This window comes from Nerophis ophidion, linkage group LG01, assembly GCF_033978795.1.
Source record: "Nerophis ophidion isolate RoL-2023_Sa linkage group LG01, RoL_Noph_v1.0, whole genome shotgun sequence".
Lineage (NCBI taxonomy): Eukaryota > Metazoa > Chordata > Actinopteri > Syngnathiformes > Syngnathidae > Nerophis > Nerophis ophidion.
This window is the reverse complement of record NC_084611.1, coordinates 9,831,497-9,856,143: the sequence shown is the minus strand read 5'-3', so window position 1 is coordinate 9,856,143 and position 24,647 is coordinate 9,831,497. Positions and strand designations below refer to the sequence as shown.

Sequence of the window (24,647 nt, the reverse complement as noted above, 5' to 3'; positions counted from 1 at the left end):
ACATCCTGTGCAGCAGTGACACTGCAGTTAAGGATGTTGTTCCTTCCTTCCTTCCTTCCTTCCTCTTCCGCTTACCACGCCTTCCCACCAATCCTGATTAAAGGCAGCCGGAAATGCTTCCTGACAAGCGGCTCTTGTTATGGGTCTCTACCCCAACAGTTGTCTCTTGTCGCTGCTGTTTTTGTGGAACAAATTGTCCTAGAAATGATCTCTCGTGTTATCAGCTGGCACAGGGATGTCAAACTGGTTTTCATGGAGGGCCACGTCGCATTTATGGCTGCCATCCGAGGGCCGCTTGTAACCGCGAAGCAGAGATCGGAGGCGGTTTAACTCGGTTGGTAGAGTGGCCGTGCCAGCAAGTTGAGGGTTGCAGGTTCAATTCCCGCCTCTGCCAGCCTAGTCACTGCCGTTGTGTCCTTGGGCAAGACACTTTACCCAATTGCTCCCAGTGCCACCCACGCTGGTGTAAATGTAACTTAGATATTGGGTTTCACTATGTAAAGCGCTTTGAGTCTCTAGAGAAAAAGCGCTATATAAATGATAAATGATAAATGGGTTGTACTTGTATAGCGCTTTTCTACCTTCAAGGTACTCAAAGCGCTTTGACACTACTTCCACATTTACCCATTCACACACGCATTCACACACTGATGGAGGGAGCTGCCATGCAAGGCGCTAACCAGCACCCATCAGGAGCAAGGGTGAAGTGTCTTGCTCAGGACACAACGGAGGTGACGAGGTTGGTACTAGTTGGGGATTGAACCAGGGACCCTCGGGTTGCGCACGGCCACTCTGCCACTGCGCCACGCCGTCCCTGATTAAAGTGTTATTAACCATGACAAGACCCTAACTATGTCCAAATCTCCCCAAACGTGGCCCATTTGTTTGTGTTACATTCGTGCTGAAACTGATGGTTGGAGTGTGGAGGCAGATAGAGAAAACGAAATTGAAGAAGAAACTGAAGCTATTGAGCCATATCACGACATGCGATCGATCGCCTTCTAACCAACGATTGGTATGTGTTTGTTTGGCATTAAATGTTGGTGGAGGAAAAGGCTGGATGCAAATATAGCTACAAATGAGGCATAATAATGCAATATGTACATACAGCTGGCCTAAATAGCATGTTAGCATTAATTAGCTTGCAGTCATGCCGTGACCAAATACGTCTGATTAGCACACTCCAAATACTGTAAGTCAATAACAACAAAACTCACCTTTGTGATTTCGTTGACTTTATCGTTGGAGTGTGGAGGCAGATAGAGAAAACGAAATTGAAGAAGAAACTGAAGCTATTGAGCCATATCACGACGGACAGCGGCACGGGAGGAAACGCGGACGAATTCGGCGATCGCCTTCTAACCAACGATTGGTATGTGTTTGTTTGGCATTAAATGTGGGTGGAGGGAAAGGCTGGATGCAAATATAGCTACAAATGAGGCATAATGATGCAATATGTACATACAGCTAGCCTAAATAGCATGTTAGCATTAATTAGCTTGCAGTCATGCCGTGACCAAATACGTCTGATTAGCACACTCCAAATACTGTAAGTCAATAACATCAACAAAACTCACCTTTTGTGATTTCGTTGACTTTATTGTTGGAAATGCATCCGCTTTGAGTGTCGCAGGATATCCACACATTCTTGCCATCTCTTTTTCTTTTTTTTTTTTCTTTGTCATGAAAAAGGGACGTTTTTGTCATGAAAAAGGGAGGTTTTTGTGGTTGGTGCACTAATTGTAAGTGTATATTGTGTTTTTTATGTTGATTTAATAAAACTTTTTTTTTTTTTTTAAATAAAAATGAAGAAAAACTTCTTCTGCGGCACGGTACCAATCGGGCCACGGCCCGGTGGTTGGGGACCACTGCTCCACACGACACCTCTGCTCCAGACAGGCTAACCTCCTCCAAGGACAACGCTGCAAACTCTGCCGCTCACAGTCTGTGGAACGCTCTCCCTGACCACCTGAGGGCACCACAGACTGTAGATGCTTTTAAAAAAGGCTTAAAAACCCTTCTTTTTAAAAAGCCTTTTTATAGATATATGCATACTAGTTCTAGCTATTAGGTTTGTTTATCTTTTATTATGTATTATTTATATATTTTTTTAATACACTGTATCCCTTTGAGGTTGTTTGCTAAATATAAAGTGCTTTTTACAAATACAATCTATTATTATTATAAAATAAAACATTTCCAGTACCAGTGTACAGAATTAAGATCGAATTTAAAAAGTAAAAGTAGAAAACGGGGTTAGAAATGGAAACAAAATAGAAAAGTATTACAATTAGAATGAAAAATAAAAAGCAACAATGAGAATAAAAATGTAACAGTAAAATAAGAATATAATAAGAGAAACTAGGCAGTATTGACCATGTTAGGAAAAAGTATTGCACTGTTATTGTTTTGCACCTAACCCCCCTGCCCCCCACCACACCCCCAGTTCGTCATATATTACAATTTTCTGTTGAACGTTTAAGGTTTTTTTATTTTGTTAAGTGAGTGAAAGCCTTTTGTCACAATAACCATACGGTTCTGTCCTGTTCTCCCTCTTGTGTTTGGTCCAGATCCTAAAGACCCCATCACCATCGAGCGCCTCAACCTGATGAACATGGCCAAGCTGAGCATCAAGGGCCTGATCGAGTCGGCGCTCAACCTCGGGCGCACGCTGGACTCGGACTACGCGCCCCTGCAGCAGTTTTTCGTGGTGATGGAGCACTGCCTGAAACACGGTTTGAAAAGTACGTAAGAAATGGGACAGATTCTCTATCTTTACATTTAACGTTACCAGGTTGTCGTTACTACTACAGTAGTAAATTCCGGACTATAAGCCGCTACTTTTTTGTCCACTTTAAACCCTGCCTCTAATTTATGGATTTTTCGTTGACGGCAATAATAACAATATGTTCATAAGAAACATGCAAAAAAAAACTGTGACAGTGTGTAGAGCAGGGGTGTCAAACTCAAATACAGAGTGGGCCAAAATTTAAAACTGAACAAAGCCGCGGGCCGAGGTTGAACAAATGAACCTTTTAATAGGGACCCCAAAAAGTTTTTCATTAAATATTGAACAAGCAAGGCTTATATAACTTTATAGTGACATGCAAAATTGAGTTTCAAATAATAACAATAATAATTAAAAAATATCAATGGCATATCAAATCAAATTTCAATAAAAAATTAATGCCTCTTTTGTATTTGCAGCCTTCCGAGGTAAATATCAACATTAACTTTTTCCACAGGCTAATACATTTGAAAATAAAATAACAATGAATAAATCAACCATTCAGGCCTTTTTACTGCTCAGTTAATGTCGGGGCTCAGGTGGGCGGGCGGGGTTTGTTGGGTGCGGGGGAGGCGGGGTATATTGTAGCGGTCCGGAAGAGTTAGTGCTGCAACGGGTTCTAGGTATTTGTTCTGTTGTGTTTGTGTTGTGTTACGGTGCGGATGTTCTCCCAAAATGTGTTTGTTATTTTTGTTTGATGTGGTTCACAGTGTGGCGCATATTTGTAACAGTGTTAAAGTTGTTTATAGGGCCACCCTCAGTGTGACCTGTATGGCTGTTGATCAAGTATGCCTTGCATTTACTTACATGTGTGTGTGGAGGCCACATATATTATGTGACTGGGCCGGCACGCTGTTTGTGAGGAGGAAAAACAGACTTGACGACAGGTTGTAGAGGACGCTAAAGGCAGTGCCTTTAAGGCACACCCCCAATATTGTTGTCCGGGTGGAATTCAGGAGAATGGTTGCACCGGGAGGTTTTCGGGAGGGGCACTGAAATTCGAGAGTCTCCCGGGAAATCGGTGAATGCGGTGTTACAGCAGCACCACTGTATAACACCGGCGGGCCAGTTCTAATGTTAATATGATATTGCCTCAAGGGCCAAATGAAATTACACGGGGGCCAGAGTTTGACACCTAAGGTGTAGAGGTTGCCTTTCAATGGGTTTTTCTGATCACCACACACTGGCACAAGAGCCCGGTAGTCGGGATTTAACGTTTTATTGAGTCCACGCTAAAGCAATAGCACTCGACTTTTCAGCCCCGGTCTCTCCTGCTGCTCTGCTCTGCTCTTTAGCGTGCTCTCGCTCCAACTCCAACTCATGTGTCCTGGCCCGGCGGTTGCTGATAAGCATGGCAGGTGTTTAATTGATCTTTCCCAGCTGGGTAATCCAATCACCTGCCAGCTGTGCTTTGCGGCCGGTCCTTACAAAACCCTGCTCCGCGGCAGGCTCGCAGACCACGCCCCCCCTCCACACAGTGTTTTTATTGTTTTTGCAATGACATCATCTTTAGGACGAATTCGCTCACCGGGCGGTATAGCTCGGTTGGTAGAGCGGCTGTGCCAGCAACTTGAGGGTTGCAGGTTTGATCCCCGCTTCCGCCATCCTAGTCACTGCTGTTGTGTCCTTGGGCAAGACACTTTACCCACCTGCTCCCAGTGCCACCCACACTGGTTTGAATGTAAAAATTAGATATTGGGTTTCACTATGTAAAGCGCTTTGAGTCACTAGAGAAAAGGCGCTATATAAATATAATTCACTTCACTTCACTTCACTGCAGGTGCTACAGTGTCCCTCCATTTAGTGTTTTCAACAAACGGAAATAGATGTGGCGTTCAGACTTTTAGCCGTCTGTAGCGTTTCTACTCTTATGGATTCTTCATTCATCGCTCCAAGCAATATTTGTAAGTTTTACAATGTATCTAAAACGATTTATACTTACTGAACCGACCCATGTGTGATGTCTGTAGGAGTGTTTTCATTCATATTTGTACGTGCTATCGTTATGTAATGGCGCTGGCATCATTAGCATTAGCTAATATGCCAACACGTTAACGAGTGTCTTTGTTAGTATTATTAACTTACAGTGGCATTATTTTTGTATTGTTCAGTTTCAAAAAATCTTCGGTAAACTCACCAAGACATCACAGTGAAGTTATTGAGTCTGTTTAGCTGATTGGAGAGCTACCTTCCGCGGGGGATCCATGACGATGACTTCAGTTTTGTTTTATCAGCCGTTTTACTGCCATGTCATAGACACCGTTTGGAAACAATGTATGTGTGAATAACAGATTTTGCAATGTATTAAACTACCATGAATTGATTAATGTGGACCCCGACTTAAACAAGTTGAAAAACTTATTCGGGTGTTACCCTTTAGTGGTCAATTGTACGGAATATGTACTGTACTGTGCAACCAATCAATCAATCAATCAATCAAAGGCTTGTAGTCCGGTGCGGCTAATATATGGTAAAAAAAAGGTTTTCTTTATAAAATTGATCGGGTGCAGCTTACATCCCGGTGAGCTCTATAGTCCGGAAAATATTGTTATTGATGGGACGGCGTGGCGCAGTGGAAGAGTGGCCGTGCGTAACCCGAGGGTCCCTGGTTCAATTCCAACCTCGTCACGTCCGTTGTGTCCTGAGCAAGACACTTCACCCTTGCTCCTGATGGGTGCTGGTTAGCGCCTTGCATGGCAGCTCCCTCCATCAGTGTGTGAATGGGTAAATGTGGAAGTAGTGTCAAAGCGCTTGGAGTACCCTGAAGGTAGAAAAGCGCTATACAAGTACAACCCATTTATCATTTATTCTTAAACAAAGTTTGTAAATCGAAAACCTTGACTTATAGTCCGAAAAATACGGTAACTCTGTCTTGAATTTGAAAAAAACATTTAAATTGTATCTTTCACTAAAGAAGGGTTCGGTGAATGCGCATATGAAACTGGTGGGGTTCGGTACCTGCAACAAGGTTAAGAAGCACTGCTCTAGAGCCAGATGTGGCTCTTTTGATGACTGCATCTGGCTCTCAGATAAATCTTAGCTGACATTGCTTAACACGATAAGTAATGAATAATTCCGCTGGTAATCACAGTGTCAAAAATAACATTCAAAATATAAAACATCCATCCAGTTTCTACCGCACCTGTTCAAGAAGTCGCATTAATGGTAAGAAGTATTTTATTTATTGTTGGTTAGCTTCAGAAAAACATCGTTATTAAAAATCAATCAATCAATCAATGTTTATTTATATAGCCCCAAATCACAAATGTCTCAAAGGACTGCACAAATCATTTACGACTACGACATCCTCGGAAGAACCCACAAAAGGGCAAGGAAAACTCACACCCAGTGGGCAGGGAGAATTCACATTCAGTGGGACGCCAGTGACAATGCTGACTATGAGAAACCTTGGAGAGGACCTCAGATGTGGGCAACCCCCCCCCTCTAGGGGACCGAAAGCAATGGATGTCGAGCGGGTCTAACATGATACTGTGAAAGTTCAATCCATAGTGGCTCCAAGACAGCAGTGAGAGTCCCGTCCACAGGAAACCATCTCAAGCGGATCAGCAGCGTAGAGATGTCCCCAACCGATACAGGCGAGCGGTCCATCCTGGGTCCCGACGAGCGGTCCATCCTGGGTCTCGACTCTGGACAGTCAGTACTTCATCCATGGTCATCGGACCGGACCCCCTCCACAAGGGAGGGGGGGACATAGGAGAAAGAAAAGAAGCGGCAGATCAACTGGTCTAAAAAGGAGGTCTATTTAAAGGCTAGAGTATACAGATGAGTTTTAAGATAAAAGAATAAGAGACTTATTATACTCTAAAAATGTTGGTATTACTTAAAAATGCACGCATTTAGTTGTATTCAGTCTTAAAAAAAATATTATATGGCTCTCACGGAAATACTTTTTAAAATATTTGGCTTGTATGGCTCTCTCAGCCAAAAAGGTTCCCGACCCCTGGTCTACACACCCAGGCTTGATTGATTGATTGTTTGATTGATTGAGACTTTTATTAGTAGATTGCACAGTACAGTACATATTCCGTACATGTGACCACTAAATGGTAACACCCCAATAAGTTTGTCAACTTGTTTAAGTCGGGGTCCACGTTAATCAATTTGTGGTACAAGTATATACTCTCAGCATAAAACAGTCATCACACAAGTTAATCATCAGAGTATATACATTAAATTATTTACAATCCGGGGGAAGGAAGTTGAGGGGTTGAGGGGCGGGCATATTTGGATCAATCGAAAAGTTCGCCAATGGAAATATTAGCAAATATGAGGTTCCACCATGCATTGTGTCATTTTTCCATTTGGTGTTCTCAACCCACCAGCCAAGAAAACCTTCCTGGGCCAGAACAAGTCCTTTTGGGGAGCCTTAGAGCTGGTGGAGAAGCTGACACCCGAGGCTGGGGAGATCACCGCCAGTGTGAAAGACCTGCCTGGCCTCAAGTGAGTTCATTGACGTTGATGTAGTTCACAACAATGGAACGATTGTCCTTGATGAAACATGTTGCTTTGTGGGCGACAGAACCCCTTTAGGAAGAGGCCGGGCCTGGTTACGACTTGCCTTGATGCAGAAGAAGCTCTCCGACTACATGAAGACCATCATCAACAGGAAGGACCTGCTCAGGTCGATGGCGTTTTAAGTAACACCTACATTGTCTTAACCCTCTTAAAGGGGAACATTATCACCAGATGTATGGAAATGTCAATATATACCTTGATGTTGCAGAAAAAAGACCATCTATTTTTTCAACCGATTTCCGAACTCTAAATGGGTGAATTTTGGCGAATTAAACGCCTTTCTATTATTTGCTCTCGGAGCCCATCCATCCATCCATCCATTTCCTACCGCTTATTCCCTTGTGGGGTCGCGGGGGGCGCTGGCGCCTATCTCAGCTACAATCGGGCGGAAGGCGGGGTACACCCTGGACAAGTCGCCACCTCATCGCAGGGCCAACACAGATAGACAGACAACATTCACACTCACATTCACACACTAGGGCCAATTTTAGTGTTGCCAATCAACCTATCCCCAGGTGCATGTCTTTGGAGGTGGGAGGAAGCCGGAGTACCCGGAGGGAACCCACGCATTCACGGGGAGAACATGCAAACTCCACACAGAAAGATCCCGAGCCTGGATTTGAACCCAGGACTGCAGGAGCTTTGTATTGTGAGGCAGACACACTAACCCCTCTGCCACCGTGAAGCCTTGCGATGACGTCAAAATGTGACGTCACCTAGGTAGTCAACGCCATTTTCTCAAACACATTACACGCAGCAAGTCAAATCAGCTCTGTTATATTCAAGTTGATTTATGTAGAATGTGCATTCATTAGCACGGCATGCTAATCGATGCTAACCTGCTATGTAGGTTAGCTGTATGTACATATTGCATCGTTATGCCTCATTTTTAGGTATATTTGCATTCAGCCTTTCCCTCCACCCACATTTAATACCAAACAAACACTTACCAATCGACGGATATAAGTTGCTCCAGTGTCAAGAGATGCGAAAGTCCTTCATTTGGTCCGCACATTTTACCGGCGATGCTACGACAGACATGGCACAGAGATGAATGGATTCCATGCGACACTCAAAGCAGATGCATTTCCAACGATAAAGTCAACAAAATCACTACGGTGAATTTTGTTGATGTTATTGACTTATGTGCTAATCAGACATATTTGGTCGCGGCATGACTGCCAGCTAATCGATGCTAACATGCTATTTAGGCTAGCTGTATGTACATTTGTAGCTGTATTTGCATTCAGCGTTTACCTCCACCCACATTTAATGCCAAACAAACACTTACTAATCGACGGATTTAAGTTGCTCAATGCGAAAGTCACGATCGTTTGGTCTGCACATTTTACCGGCGATGCTAAGGCAGACATGGCCGAGTAGCGTCATTTGCTAATAGCTCAATAGCGTCAGTCTCTTCTTCAATTTCGTTTTCGCTATCTGCCTCCATACTCCAACCATCCGTTTCAATACATGCGTAATCTGTTGAATCGCTTAAGCCGCTGAAATCCGAGTCTGAATCCGAGCTAATGTCGCTATATCTTGCCGTGGTATCCGCCATGTTGTTTGTATCGGCATCATTGGATGACGTCACAGGAAAATGGACGGTGGCTTCGCAGATAGCGAAAATCAGGCACTTTAAAGCCTTTTTTTGGGATATTCCGGGATGGGTAAAATTTTGAAGAAAACTTTGAAAAATAAAATAAGCCACTGGGAACTGATTTTTATTGGTTTTAACCCTTCTGAAATTGTGATAATTTTCCCCTTTGATAAATGTGTGATTTTGTCTTCGTCTTTCCTAGTGAATTCTATGAGCCCAACGCACTGATGATGGAGGAGGAGGGCGCCGTTATCGCCGGGCTGCTCGTGGGGCTCAACGTCATTGACGCCAACCTGTGTATGAAAGGAGAAGACCTGGACTCGCAGGTTGGGCACAAATGACTTAAGGAGGAAGTAGAGAATTGTGGCCTGAAATAACATTTGTACATAATGAAATAAGGGGTTTATAAGTTCATGTCGGAGTACTATAGGTATAATAACATTAATAGATTTTAAAGGTAAAAATACGTTTTATCCAAATTAACACGTTTTTTTAGCGGTGCAAAATAAGTATCAGGCTAATTATGATGTCGTACTAGGGCTGGGCGATATGGCCTTTATTAATATCTCGATATTTTTAGGCCATGTCACGATACACGTTATATATCTCGATATTTTGCCTTAGCCTTGAATGAACACTTGATGCATATAATCCCAGCAGTATGATGATTCTATATCATGGGTGTCAAACTCTGGCCCGCGGGCCAAATTTGGCCCGCCGTGTAATTTAATTTGGCCCTTGAGGCAATATCAAATTAACATTACAGCTGGCCCGCCGTTATTACACAGCAGCGGTGCCGCTGTAACACCGCAATTTCTCACACTTGCCAATCCTCCCGAAGTTTAGTGCCTCTCCCGAAAATCTCCCGGGGCAAGCATTCTGCCGATTTCCACCCGGACAACAATATTGAGGGCGTGTCTTAAAGGCACTGCCTTTAGCATTCTTTACAACCTGTCGTCACGTCCGCATTTCCTCCATACAAACAGCGTGCAGGCCCACTCACATAATATATGCAGCTATTACACACACATAAGTGAATGCAAGGCATACAGGTCACACTGAGGGTGGCCGTATAAACAACTTTAACACTGTTACAAATATGCGCCACACTGTGAACTCACACCAAACAAGAATGACAAACACATTTTGGGGGAACATCTGCACTGCAACATAACATAAACATAACAGAACAAATACCCAGAAACCCTTGCAGCACTAACTCTTTCGGGACGCTACAATATATTTTGATATTTACCTCAGAAGGCTGCAAATAGAAAAGAGGCATTAAATTTGTATTTAAATTGTATTTGATATGCAATTGGTATTTTTTATTATTTTTATTATTTGAAACTCAATTTTGCATGTCACTATAAAGTTATATAAGCTTTGCTTGTTCAATGTTCAATGCAAAACTTGTTTGGGTCACTATTAAAAAGTTAATTTGTTCAACCTTGGCCCGCGGCTTTGTTCAGTTTTAAATTTTGGCCCACTCTGTATTTGAGTTTGACACCCCTGTTCTATATCAATCAACGTTTACTTATATAGCCCTAAATCACTAGTGTCTCAAAGGGCTGCACAAACCACAACACAAACCACTACGACATCCTCGGTAGGCCCACATAAGGGCAAGGAAAACTCACACCTATGTCTACATTAAAACATTCTTGTTCAAACTGTATTAATATATGCTCATTTTAAACTTTTGTGCAGAGAGGGAAATCACAACTAAGTCTATTTACCAAAACCGTGTTTATTAAACAGTTATTAAGCCGTGGCACAAACATTCATGTAATTTCCAAAACCAAGTACAAGATTGCCAGAGACATTTTAAAACAAGCTATGAGTGCACTTTTGTGCATGATGTCAGTAAGATGACATATCAAAATAACACTAAATTAAAATGTAGTTTTTATACAGAATGCCACTACAATAGTTCAAAACAAATAAAGTGCACTTTTGTGCATGATGTCACACAATATAATTAAATAACTGTAAAATAAAAATGAGCTACATAATAGGAAATCAAATAGTGTATGTCTTTCGCTATGTAGTAGGTTCCTGCCGACGTTATCTCCTTCAGTTGTTGACTATTTTTTTCATACGGTGTTGATGTGGAAATGCTTGCTTGGGCATTTTTTTGGTGTGGCACCGAATGGAGATGTTGACATGCAGAGTTTCAAGCACTCTTCATTCTCTAGCGGGTGACTTTTCAAATGATGCTACACATTAGCAGTGCTGCTACTTTTTGTCGCAACGCTTTTGCCGCTTACTTGTTCAAAATCTCCCCGCTTGAAGCCAAAGCACCGCCAGACAATGAATGATTGAATGAATGGTTTATTTTGAGCCATGCAAACAAAACAAGAGAATGACATAAAATACAAAAGAAATATATAAATACATTATTTTTACACCTACATTGAAAACATTACATGTGCCTAATCTTTTGTAGATGTCAAGATTGGCTCAAAAGGGAGTGGGAAGAAGTAAACTTATTAGGTCCCACCCCTATACATATACAATATATATATACAATATATAATACAATAATACAAATAATATAATTCAGTTCAGTGGTTGCTGCATAGATTCTATAGATTATCTATATATAATACATTTAAATTCACACACTCTTACATATATACATATGTACACACACATATATATACACCACACACATATACACACACATATTTACAATTTACATATAGATACATATATATATATATACACACATATATATACACCACACACATATATACAATGTATATATAGATACATATATATATATACACATACATACATACAATACATACATATACACACATAATCACATACATACACACATGCATATACCCAAAATACACATATGTCCATCATATATACACACACACACACACAGACACACACACACCTGTATAAATACTATATATAATATACACTTTTGTCTAAACAGTATTAACAGTTTATCAATAATTTTCAATGGACGCTGTGCTGTTTTTCTTGGAATTAATTATTCCTTTATTTGTTACCAGATTCACACCATCTCTCTCTCGTATTACCACTCGCACCGCGCCACTAGCACCCCAGCTAACTTTACCCATGCCGCTACCTCTGCTCCGCGAGGGCGTATGATGTTGCACGCATGTGACGTATGTAAGAAGGTTCGCTTGTTTTATGTCTCTGAGAAGGAGAGACAAGAGTGACAAACACCTGTAGTGTAATGCCCGCAGCTAAAAGCAACTGCGTGAGAACGTATACTGGAATACTCACGATATAGTCATTTTGTACATCGCACAGAGACAAACCCGCGATATATCGAGTATATTCGATATATCGCCCAGCTCTATGTCGTACCAATAAATCCAATAACATAAATATAACATAAATAGAAAATATTTTTGTCCCCAAAAACATTCTCCAATGAGGCGAGATTCTCCCGTTAGGAGTGCACAAAAAGATTGATTCATATCCAAGTCGCTCATTCCGATTCTTAATCAGTAATTTTCAAAATGTATTAAGGAAAGAAAAAGAAAATTAGTTTTTTCTTTTCCATAAGACTCAATTTAAAAAAAAAAAAAAACGTTTTTAGACCATCTTCATGCAACCAGAAGGAGCTTCTCTAACCTGTAACTTGTTTTGAAAAAGTTTCATTATTATTATTATACCAAATAATACATTGCAAAAATCGATTTAAATCTAGAATCGTGTTGAATCGATTATTGATTCTGGATGTAATTGTAAGATGGCCAAATATTCACACCACTATTACACTTACTGTGCTGTAGGTATGTTCGGGTGAGAAAATGAAGCGCTCCTTATCCCAAATTTTAAACTGAACAAAGCCGCAGGCCAAGGGTTGAACAAATTAACCTTTTAATAGGAACCCAAACAAGTTTTGCATTGAATATTGAACAAGCAGGGCTTATATAACTTTATAGTGACATGCAAAATTTAGTTTCAAATAGTAATAATAAAAAATATCAAAGGCATATCAAATAAAATGTAAATAAAAATTGAGTGCCTCTTTTCTATTTGCAGCCTTCTGAGGTAAATATCAAAATAAACTTTGTCCACAGGCTAATAATAAATTTGAAAATAAAATAACGGTAATGAACGAATCAAACATTCAAGCCTTGAAGTAACAAGAGAAAGTGCATGAATAATTTGTTAATTATTGCTCAGTTTGCTACACTGATTTGCTTGAACAAGCAATAATTATATAACGTAATAGTGCAAAATCAACATTTAAAAAACCTGTCCGATTGGTACCGGGCCGCAGAAGAATTTTTTATTAAAAAAAAAATGTTTTTTTTTTTTTTGTTTTTTTTTATTAAATCAACATAAAAAACACAATATGCACTTACAAATAGTGCACCAACCACAAAAAAATCCCTTTTTCATGACAAAAACGTCCCTTTTTCATGACAAAGAAGAAAAGAAAAAAAAAGGACACCCTCGCTGGCCTGTTCTAAAAATAGCTCAAATAGTAGCACTTACCAGTGAGCTGCCTCTATTATTTTAATTGTATTTATTTACCAGCAAGCTGGTCTTGCTTTGCTCGACATTTTTAATTCTAAGAGAGACAAAACTCAAATAGAATTTGAAAATCCAAGAAAATATTTTAAAGACTTGGTCTTCACTTGTTTCAATAAATTCATTTATGTTTTACTTTGCTTCTTATAATTTACAGAAAGACAATTTTAGAGAAAAAAATACAACCTTAAAAATGATTTTAGGATTTTTAAACACATACCTTTTTACCTCTTAAATTCCTTCCTCTTCTTTCCTGACAATTTAAATCAATGTTCAAGTAAATGTATCTTTTGTATTGTAAAGAATAATAAATACATTTTAATTTAATTCTTCATTTTAGCTTGTGTTTTTTCGACAAAGAATATTTGTGAAATATTTCTTCAAACTTATTATGATTAAAATTCAAAACAATTATTCTGGCAAATCTAGAAAATTTGTAGAATTAAATTTAAATCCTTTTCAAAGTCTTTTGAAATTTATTTTAAAATTATTCGTTCTGGAAAATCTAGAAGAAAAAATGATTTGTCTTTGTTAGAAATATAGCTTGGTCCAATTTGTTATGTATTATAACAAAATGCAGATTGGATTTTAACCTATTTAAAACATGTCATCTAAAATTAATCTAAATCAGGAAAAATTACTAATGATGTTCCATAATTTCTTTTTTTTTATTTTTTCAAGAAGATTCAAATTAGCTATTTTTTCTCTTCATTTTTTTCAGTTGAATTTGGAATTTTAAAGAGTCGAAATTGAAGATAAACTATGTTTCAAAATTGTATTTGAATTTTTTTTCGTGTTTTCTCCTCTTTTAAACCGTTCAATTGTTTTTTCATCATTTATTCTCTACAAAAAAATGTCCGTAATTTCCGTATATTTAATATAATATATTTATATTTATTAAAGGTAAATTGAGCAGATTGGCTATTTCTGGCAATTTATTTTAGTGTGTATCAAACTGGTAGCCCTTCGCATTAATCAGTAACCAAGAAGTAGCTCTTGCTTTCAAAAAGGTTGGTGACCCCCTGGGCTAGAGTATACAAATGAGTTTTAAGATGGGTCTTAAATGCTTCTACTGAGGTAGCCTCTCTAACTATTACCGGGAGGGCATTCCATAGTACTGGAGCCCGAATAGAAAACACTCTATAGCCTGCAGACTCTTTTTGGGCTCTGGAAATCACTAATATTACCATTGGTTTCTTTTAATTCCATGACAGCACACATATGTGTTAGTTGTATTTTATTCACTAAAGTTAAAGTGTGGTCTCAGGTGTCATTGATTTACTGTAAAATGTTGTTGGCAGGTGGGAGTGATTGATTTCTCAATGTACCTGAAAGACGGCGGACACAGCAGCAAGAGTGCAGAAGGGTGAGGGCCGCTTCTTTATTACTAACGTACCAACAGGTGTGATCATGTTACAGATCCAAGAGAAGTCCCACCGTCTGCTTTAAGCTTTGTTTTTGCAAATTTTTAATCTATCCATGACTCTTTCTCCAGTGACGGTCAGATCACAGCCATTCTGGACCAGAAGAATTACGTGGAGGAGCTCAACAGACATTTGAGGTTGGTAACCAGCAGCTTCCTCTTCGATGTGCGACTGAGGCTAAACGGTGTGTTGTGTCTTGTCTCATTAGTGCTTCAGTAAATAACCTCCAGGCCAAAGTGGACGCTCTAGAGAAGTCCAACACGAAGCTAACAGAAGAGGTAAAAATATTTTTATACTGTATATATTATCATTTTTATTTTATGACCTCAATATTGAGAAGAGGCTGTTATTTTAATGTTTTTTTGTTTCGTTTTGGCTTGTGCAGCCTTTTGAGACACTTGTGATTTAGGGCTATATAAATAAACTTTGATTGACTGATTTTTTTTATTTTCAATGGTCGTTAAACTGTACATAAGTACAATTTTTAACTCGATGATTTGGGGTGCATAAGAGAATATAATGGCTGTATTGTATATATTGTTTATTGTGCAACAATGTTTTCAACTTCTAAGATAATATATTGTTGTGCTTGTAGCGTGAAAGCAAGACAACTTCAAGTATCGTTGACACACAAAAACGTGTGCGTCCTTTATCTTTTTAGAACAAAACAGACTGAAACTTAAACACTCAAAATGGCGGGAACAACAAACCCCCACCTTTGGGAGAATCTCCTGACGGCCACTTAAAGGGGCCGCGCCGAATTACCTGCAACGGAACAACCTTGTCATGTGCCTAATTGAACAGTACAGTGAAACAGAACAACATTGTCATTTGCACAATCGAACAGTACAGTGAATAATAACAATAAGGTCAAGCACTAGGTGTGGTGAATTATGTCCGTAAATCAACCGCTACAATATGATCATTGTTATTAAAGGATGTGTGGTAATAAAAATAAATACAATCTCAAATTAGGTATATCTCCTAGTATTATGGCTGTCCAATGATTACAATATTTAATTAATGATTAATTGTCTTTTATCTTATATATCCGCAACTAATCTTAACTACAGTATTTTCTAGACCAGGGGTCGGGAACCTTTTTGGCTGAGCGAGCCATGAAAACCAACCTCGTCACGTCCGTTGTGTCCTGAGCAAGACACTTCACCCTTGCTCCTGATGGGTGCTGGTTGGCGCCTTGCATGGCAGCTCCCTCCATCAGTGTGTGAATGTGTGTGTGAATGGGTAAATGTGGAAGTAGTGTCAAAGCGCTTTGAGTACCTTGAAGGTAGAAAAGTGCTATACAAGTACAACCCATTTATCATTTATTTATTTAAATACTTTAAAATGTATTTCTGTGAGAGCCATATCACATTTTTAACACTGAATACAACTAAATGCGTGCATTTTTTAAGTAAAAACAACATTCTAGAGTATAATAAGTCCCTAATTCTTTTTAATAACATTGTTATTTCTTGAACAGGTGCGGTACAAAACGGATGAATGGAATAAAATGCATGAGAATGTTTAATTTTTTCAACGTAATTTTTAACATTGTGATTCCCAGCGGAATTATTCATTACTTATCGTGTTAAGCAATGTCAGCTAAGATTTATCCGAGAGCCAGATGCAGTCATCAAAAGAGCCACATCTGGCTCTAGAGCCATGGGTTCCCTACCCCTGTTCTAGACTATAGAGCGCATCAGTATATAAGCCGCACTCACCATATTTTAGAAGAAAACATTTTTTTTCCCTTCTATTAGCCGTACTGTGCTATAAACCGCAGATAAGCGTTGTGAAATGATATATTTTGCAAATGTTTATTTACATACCTTCATTGTTTCCAAGCGGTGTCTGTAACACGGCAGTAAAATGGCTGATCAAGCAAAACAGAAGTCATCATAATGGACTTACTAGCTGCGGAAGCTAGCGCTCCTGTCAGCTAAACAGACTCAATAACGCCACGGTGACATTTTGGTGAGTTTACTAAGGAAATTGTGAACCTGAAAATATACAAAAATAATGCCATTGTAAGTTAATAATAGTAACATACACTCGTCAACGTGTTAGTATATTAGCTAATGCTGAAGAGGCTAGCTTGATTCCATTACAATAACACGTACAAATATGTTCAGTTCAGTTTATTTTCAGTCTAACAAAAACATATTCAAACATGGATCACGATTCAAAAATGAATAACATGACTGAAACAGGCAGAAGCAAAAAAGCTTATATCAATCAATCAATCAATCAATGTTTACTTATATAGCCCCAAATCACCAGCGTCTCAAAGGGCTGCACAAACCACCACGACATCCTCGGTAGGCCCACACAAGGGCAAGGAAAACTCACACCCAGTGGGACATTGGTGACAATAATGACCCAGTGGGACGTCGGTGACAATGATGACTATGAGAACCTTAGAGAGGAGGAAAGCAATGGATGTCGAGCGGATCTAACATGATACTGTGAAAGTTCAATCCACAATGGATCCAACACAGTCGCGAGAGTCCAGTCCAAAGAGGATCCAACACACAGCAGCGAGAGTCCCGTTCACAGCGGAGCCAGCAGGAAACCATCCCAAGCGTAGGCGGACCAGCAGCGCAGAGATGTCCCCAGCCGATACACAGGCGAGCAGTACATGGCCACCGGATCGGACCGGACCCCCTCCACACGGGAGAGTGGGACATAGAAGAAAAAGAAAAGAAACGGCAGATCAACTGGTCTAAAAAGGGAGTCTATTTAAAGGCTAGAGTATACAAATGAGTTTTAAGGTGAGACTTAAATGCTTCTACTGAGGTGGCATCGCGAACTGTTACCGGGAGGGCATTCCAGAGTACTGGAGCCCGAACGGAAAATGCTCTATAGCCCGCAGACTTTTTTTGGGCTTTGGGAATCACTAATAAGCCGGAGTCCTTTGAACGCAGATTTCTTGCCGGGACATATGGTACAATACAATCGGCAAGATAAGATGGAGCTAGACCGTGTAGTATTTTATACGTAAGTAGTAAAACCTTAAAGTCACATCTTAAGTGCACAGGAAGCCAGTGCAGGTGAGCCAGTACAGGCGTAATGTGATCAAACTTTCTTGTTCTTGTCAAAAGTCTAGCAGCCGCATTTTGTACCAACTGTAATCTTTTAATGCTAGACATGGGGAGACCCGAAAATAATAAATACAACTCTAACATTTGACAACCAAACAATTAAACAAGGCGACTCTGTAAAGAATCTGGGTATTATCTTCGACCCAACTCTCTCCTTTGAGGCACACATTAAAAGCGTTAGTAAAACGGCCTTCTTTCATCTCCGTAATATCGCTAAAATTCGCTCCATTCTGTCCACTAAAGACGCTGAGATCATTATCCATGCGTTTGTTACGTCTCGCCTCGACTACTGTGATGCGAGCGGGGCTAAAAACAAAGCAGAAGGCTAATCCCCACAGAACACCACTTTCCTCCATCCCGAAGACGGATTTAGATGGAAAATGCGAGACTACTGGTCTGGGTAAGGAGTCAGTTAAATTAGAACAAGTTTTTTCTGCTTTGAGTGTTTCAGAGTTGGACATGTGTTTTACTGAGGTGGCTAACTATGATGCGTGCAGTTTATCAAAGCAACAAACAAACAATCGGAAAATCCCCGTTACTGAGGTGGCTAACCATGATGCGTGCAGTTTATCAAAGCAACACATAACATTTTTTACATTCAATTACCTTTTCTAATAATTTTGTAATACAAAAATAATTATAGTCATTCAGCATTTACATTTTAGTTGCCCTTTAACAAATAATACAAAAATATGTACTTACACACATGCACTTTTTTGTAAAAAGATAAACATACATACCTTCTAAATACAACATTTAACCAAACAAACATAAATTTCTAGTTCACATAACTTTTTAAAATACATTGTGACTTGTTCTTTTTGAAATTAAATACTGAGTCACTCATTTTTATTTCTTTACCAACAGAATTCCACAAATTAACACCGAGAACAAATAAACATCTACGTTTGACAACTAATCTTGCTTTTGGTAAAATAAACTTAGATTCATCTCTTACATTGTATTTGCTGGTCTGTAGAGAGAAGTATTTTTGAATTCCTTCTGGAAGAGTATTTATTTTTGCTTTGAACATTATCTGTGTTATTTTATAATAAACAATATCTTGAAATTTCATAAGTTTTGATTTAACAAATAATGGATGGGTATGGTCATAATATCCTGCTTTGTTTATTAGCCGTACAGCTTTTTTTTGCAGCAAAACAATATCATTAATTATGGTTTTAAAAGTGGTTCCCCAGAGTTCTACACAGTATGTCATGGAAACACTTCTAGTGACGTCACACATAATTTAGTATGTAAGAATTGTATTATTTATACTGTAAAACTTACAAACCTTGCTTGGAGTTATGAATGAAGAATCCATGAAAGTATAAACACTCGGGGCAACTAGAAGACGAAACAGAACTTTTACGTAGAGTTCAAAGCACTAAACAGAAGAAAATACTCTAGACGTGCACCTCGCGGCACTTGCAGTGAGCAAACTGGTCCACAAGAGTGTGCTGTGATGTAATGTGTGATGTTTTGCGTTGTAGCTGGCGGTGGCCAACAACAGGATCATCACGCTACAAGAAGACGTGGAGCGAGTGAAGGAAGAGAGCTCGTATCAGCTGGAGTCCAACAGGAAGGTGAAGTCTCCTTTTTCTACGATACCCTTATCGATATTCCCTATCGATACAGGTATTTATCTGTACGATATGTAATTTACATAAATAAAGATGCTGAAAAAAGCATTTTTATTAGCACAAGAGGTTGAAAACCTCCAACATGATGTATTGAAACATCTCAGAGCAGGGAAGTCTTTTATCAACACCTGTTTTGTGCAATGCAGTTATGTCGTAATTTTGAAAAGACCTCCAGATCCATCACTGTGGTTTTAATTATTGCAATTACACTCCGCTAGAAATGTTATTAATTAAAGGCATGCATATGCAGAGAACATACATGATCTATCATAGGGCTGGACGATATGGCCTTTTATTAATATCTCGATATTTTTAGGCCACATCACAATAAAGTTAAAGTATCAATGATTGTCTCACACACACACACACTAGGTGTGGCGAAATTAATCTCTGCATTTGACCCATCACCCTTAAACACCCCCTGAGAGGTGAGGGGAGCAGTGAGCAGCAGCGGTGCCGCGCCCGGGAATCATTTATGGTGTTTTAACCCCCAATTCCAACCCTTGATGCTGAGTGCCAAGCAGGGAGGCAATGGCTCCCATTTTTTTATCGTCTTTGGTATGACTCGGCCAGAGTTTGAACTCCCAACCTACCGATCTCAGGGCTGACACTGACCACAAGGCCACTGAGTAGGTTACATGATATATATCGCAATATTTTGCCTTGGCCTTGAATGAACACTTGATGCATATAATCACAGCAGTATGATGATTCTATGTGTCTACATTCAAACATTCTTGTTCATACCGCATTAATATATGCTCATTTTAAACGTTCATGCAGAGAGGGAAATCACAACTAAGTCAATTTAGCAAAACTGTATTTATTAAACAGTTATTAAGCAGTGGCACAAACATTCATGTCATTTCCAAAACAGAAAGTGCAAGATTGTCAGAGACATTCTAAAGGTGAACATTATCACCAGACCTATGTAAGCGTCAATATATACCTTGATGGTGCAGAAAAAATGGGTGAATTTTGGCGAATTAAACGCCTTTCTGTTTATCGCGCTGGAGGCGATGACGTCAGAATGTGACGTCGCCGTGGTAACACACCCACCATTTTCATTTTCAACGCATTACAAACACCGGGTCTCAGCTCTGTTATTTTCCGTTTTTTTGACTATTTTTTGGAACCTTGGAGACATCATGCCTCGTCGGTGTGTTGTCGGAGGGTGTAACAACACTAACAGGGAGGGATTCAAGTTGCACCACTGGCCCGAAGATGCCAAAGTGTCTGCCGCCAGACCCCCATTGAATGTGCCAGAGTGTCTCCACATTTGACCGGCGAGGCTAAGGCAGACATGGCACAGAGATGTATGGATAACCTGCAAATGCATTTGCAACGATAGTCAACGAAATCACAAAGGTGAGTTTTGTTGATGTTGACTGCCAGCTAATCGATGCTAACATGCTACGCTAATCGATGCTAACATGCTATTTACCGGCGGTGCTAAAGCAGACATGGTACAGAGATGTATGGATAACCTGCAGATGCATTTGCAACTATATTACGTTTCCTCCCACCCACATTTAATGCGAAACAAACACTTACCAATCGACGGATTTAAGTTGCTCCAGTGTCAAAAGATGCGAAAGTCCTGATCGTTTGGTCCGCACATTTTACCGGCGATGCTAACGCAGCTATTCGGCCATGCTATGGCTATGAATAGCTCAGTAGCTATTCGCTCAATAGCTTCAGTTTCTTCTTCAATATTTTCATACTCCAACCATCTGTTTCAATACATGTGTAATCGCTTAAGTCGCTGAAATCCGAGTTTGAATCCGAGCTAATGTCGCTATATCTTGCTGTGGTATTCCCATTGTTTGTTTACATTGGCAGCACTGTGTGACGTCACAGGGAAATGGCCAGTGTCTTCGCAGAGAGCCGAAAATAAGGCACTTTAAAGCTTTATTTAAGGATATTCCGAGACCGGTAAAATTTTGAAAAAAAAATTCAAAAAATACAACAAGCCACTGGGAACTGATTTTTATTGTTTTTAACCCTTTTGAAATTGTGATAATGTTCCCCTTTAAAACAAGCTATTTGTGCACTTTTGTGCATGATGTCACTAAGATGACATATCCAAAACAACACTAAATTAAAGTGTGCTTTTTGTACAGAACGCCACTACAATAGTTAAAAACAAATAAAGTGCACTTTTGTGCATGATGTCACGCAAGATATTTCAATTACTGTCAAATAGGAAATCAAATCGCTATGTGGTAGGTTCCTGCCGACGTTATCTCCTTATGTTGTTTACAATTTTTTTATACGGTGTTGATATGGAAATGGTTGCCTCTGCATTTTGTTGGTGTGGCACCGAATGGGGATGTTGACATGCGGAGTAAGCACTCTTCGTTCTCTAGCAGGTGACTTTTCAAATGATGCTACATTTTAGCAGTAATGCTACTTTTTGTAGCAACGCTTTTGCCCCACCTTTGACAAATTACGGTTGTCTGTTCGACATATTCCCACTTGAAGCCAAACAATGGACCCCTGCGGTTTTTCTTGGGAATTAATTCTTCCTTCATTTGTTACCCGATTCGCACCTTCTCTCTCTCGTATTATCACTCACACCACAGCTAACGTTACCCATGCTGCTACCTCTCTGCTCCGCGATGGCGTATGACGTTGCACGTATGTAAGAATGTGCGCCTGCTTGTCTGTGAGAAGTAGAGACAAAAAAGAGCGAGGAGAGTTTGTTGTGTAATGCCAGCAACTAAAAGCAACTGCCTGAGAACGTATATCCGAATATTGCGATATAGTCATTTTCTATATCACACAGAGACAAACCCGCGATATATCGCCCAGCCCTAATGTGGGTGTGCACTTTGTAGCAATAGGAATTATTTGTTTTTACTGAGTGTTGACAGCTACCGATGTATGCGGGTGTGTATTATAGAACTAAAAAGTGAGCAAGTATAACGCTCGATCGCCCAGTTTGTAGTCAAGAGACCGAACTAACTGAAACACATTTAAGCAAGATGTGTTTATTGACACGCGAACAGCTGATGCTATCTTGCTTCAAAACAACTTAATGTATTATTATATTATTATTACTATTATAATTATTATTATAATATTACCCTTTTTTTTTTTTTTTTACTTTTGTAAGTGGATTAATGTTGGCCGGCGGATTATTGGGTCGCTGGGAGGACGGCCCCCTGACACCCCTTCTCAACTGTCTATGTGACGTCAAGGCTTGGTTAGCACAGAATTTTTTAATAATGAATGAGGGAAAAACGGAAATTTCAGTTTTTGGTCCGGCCCTCACTGACTTGGGACCATTGCAAAGTGATGTGCGTCCCAAAGTCACCAGCCTTGGCGTCACTATAGACAGCCATTTTAAACTTTACAAACAAGTCAATGGCGTTTTAAAATCGTGTTTTTATCATCTTTGTGTTTTCATCCATCCGTCCATCTTCTTCCGCTTATCCGAGGTCGGGTCGCGGGGGCAGCAGCCTAAGCAGGGAAACCCAGACTTCCCTTTCCCCAGCCACTTCGTCTAGCTCTTCCCGGGGGATCCCGAGGCGTTCCCAGGCCAGCCGGGAGACATAGTCTTCCCAACGTGTCCTAGGTCTTCCCCGTGGCCTCCTACCGGTTGGACGTGCCCTAAACGCCTCCCTAGGGAGGCGTTCGGGTGGCATCCTGACCAGATGCCCGAACCACCTCATCTGGCTCCTCTCGATGTGAAGGAGCAGCGGCTTTACTTTTAGCTCCTCACCATCACCCAGCGGGGGAAACTAATTTCGGCCGCTTGTACCCGTGATCTTGTCCTTTCGGTCATAACCCATAGCTCATGACCATAGGTGAGGATGGGAACGTAGATCGACCGGTAAATTGAGAGCTTTGCCTTCCGGCTCAGCTCCTTCTTCACCACAACGGATCGGTACAACGTCCGCATTACTGAAGACGCCGCACCGATCCGCCTGTCGATCTCACCATCCACTCTTCCCCCACTCGTGAACAAGACTCCTAGGTACTTGAACTCCTCCACTTGGGGCAGGGTCAACCCCAACCCGGAGATGGCACTCCACGCTTTTCCGGGCGAGAACCATGGACTCGGACTTGGAGGTGCTGATTCTCATTCCGGTCGCTTCACACTCGGCTGCAAACCGATCCAGTGAGAGCTGAAGATCCCGGACAGATGAAGCCATCAGGACCACATCATCTGCAAAAAGCAGAGACCTAATCCAGCGGTCACCAAACCGGAACCCCTCAACGCCTTGACTCCGCCTAGAAATTCTGTCCATAAAAGTTATGAACAGAATCTTCGTCTTTTAGTAAAGGTTAAACCGTTTTTATCTTAACCTTTTTGAACAAGTCGTGCATGCTTTTATTTCAAGTGGCCTGGACTACTGCAATGCACTTTATGCTGGCATTAGCCAAAAAGCTCTCTCCCGGTTGCAGTTAGTCCAGAACGCGGCAGCACGACTTTTAACAGGGGCCAGGAAGCGCCAGCATATAACCCCAATTCTTCAGAGTTTGCACTGGCACCCTGTTCATTTTAGAATTGATTTTAAAACATTGCTGTTTGTTTTTAAATCTTTACATGGACTGGCACCTCAGTACATCTCGGACCTCATCCAAATTTACATTCCTGCGTGCGCTCTGAGGTCCGAGAGCCAGCTCCAGCTCGTGGTGCCCAAGACCAGACTTAAGACCAGGGGAGACAGGGCCTTCTCTGTGGTCGGCTCTAAGCTCTGGAACACTCTGCCGCTCCATGTTCAAACTGCTTCCACAGTGGAGTGTTTTAAGTCTCGTCTTAAGACCCACTTTTATTCTTTGGGTTTTAACACTACGTGAGTTGTGTGGTCCTCTGTGTTTTTTATACACTTTGATTTCTATTTTACTGTTTTAATTGATTTTACCCTTTAAAATAGTTTTTAATCATATTTGTTTTTATATTGGTTTTATATTTATTTATTTTTTGTTTTTATTCAGTCATTGGTGGAGCATAATATTGTTTTTTAATATTGTTTTTAACATGGCTGTGCAGCACTTTGGAAACGTTCT

At 40.3% G+C, this 24,647-nt stretch overlaps 1 protein-coding gene across 4 annotated transcripts in view; it reads left to right on the top strand.

The window, feature by feature from the left end:
• The window catches only part of rufy3 (RUN and FYVE domain containing 3), a 66,208-nt gene that overhangs the window by 11,506 nt on the left and 30,055 nt on the right, over nucleotides 1-24,647 (top strand). For all 4 annotated transcript variants that reach the window (XM_061895836.1, XM_061895842.1, XM_061895852.1 and 1 more), the window contains exons 2-9: nucleotides 2,571-2,744; nucleotides 7,132-7,249; nucleotides 7,329-7,430; nucleotides 9,127-9,250; nucleotides 14,759-14,823; nucleotides 14,953-15,018; nucleotides 15,090-15,159; nucleotides 19,479-19,571. In XM_061895836.1, coding sequence (XP_061751820.1) covers nucleotides 2,571-2,744; nucleotides 7,132-7,249; nucleotides 7,329-7,430; nucleotides 9,127-9,250; nucleotides 14,759-14,823; nucleotides 14,953-15,018; nucleotides 15,090-15,159; nucleotides 19,479-19,571 — 812 coding nt within the window. The remainder of the gene's footprint in view (nucleotides 1-2,570; nucleotides 2,745-7,131; nucleotides 7,250-7,328; nucleotides 7,431-9,126; nucleotides 9,251-14,758; nucleotides 14,824-14,952; nucleotides 15,019-15,089; nucleotides 15,160-19,478; nucleotides 19,572-24,647) is intronic.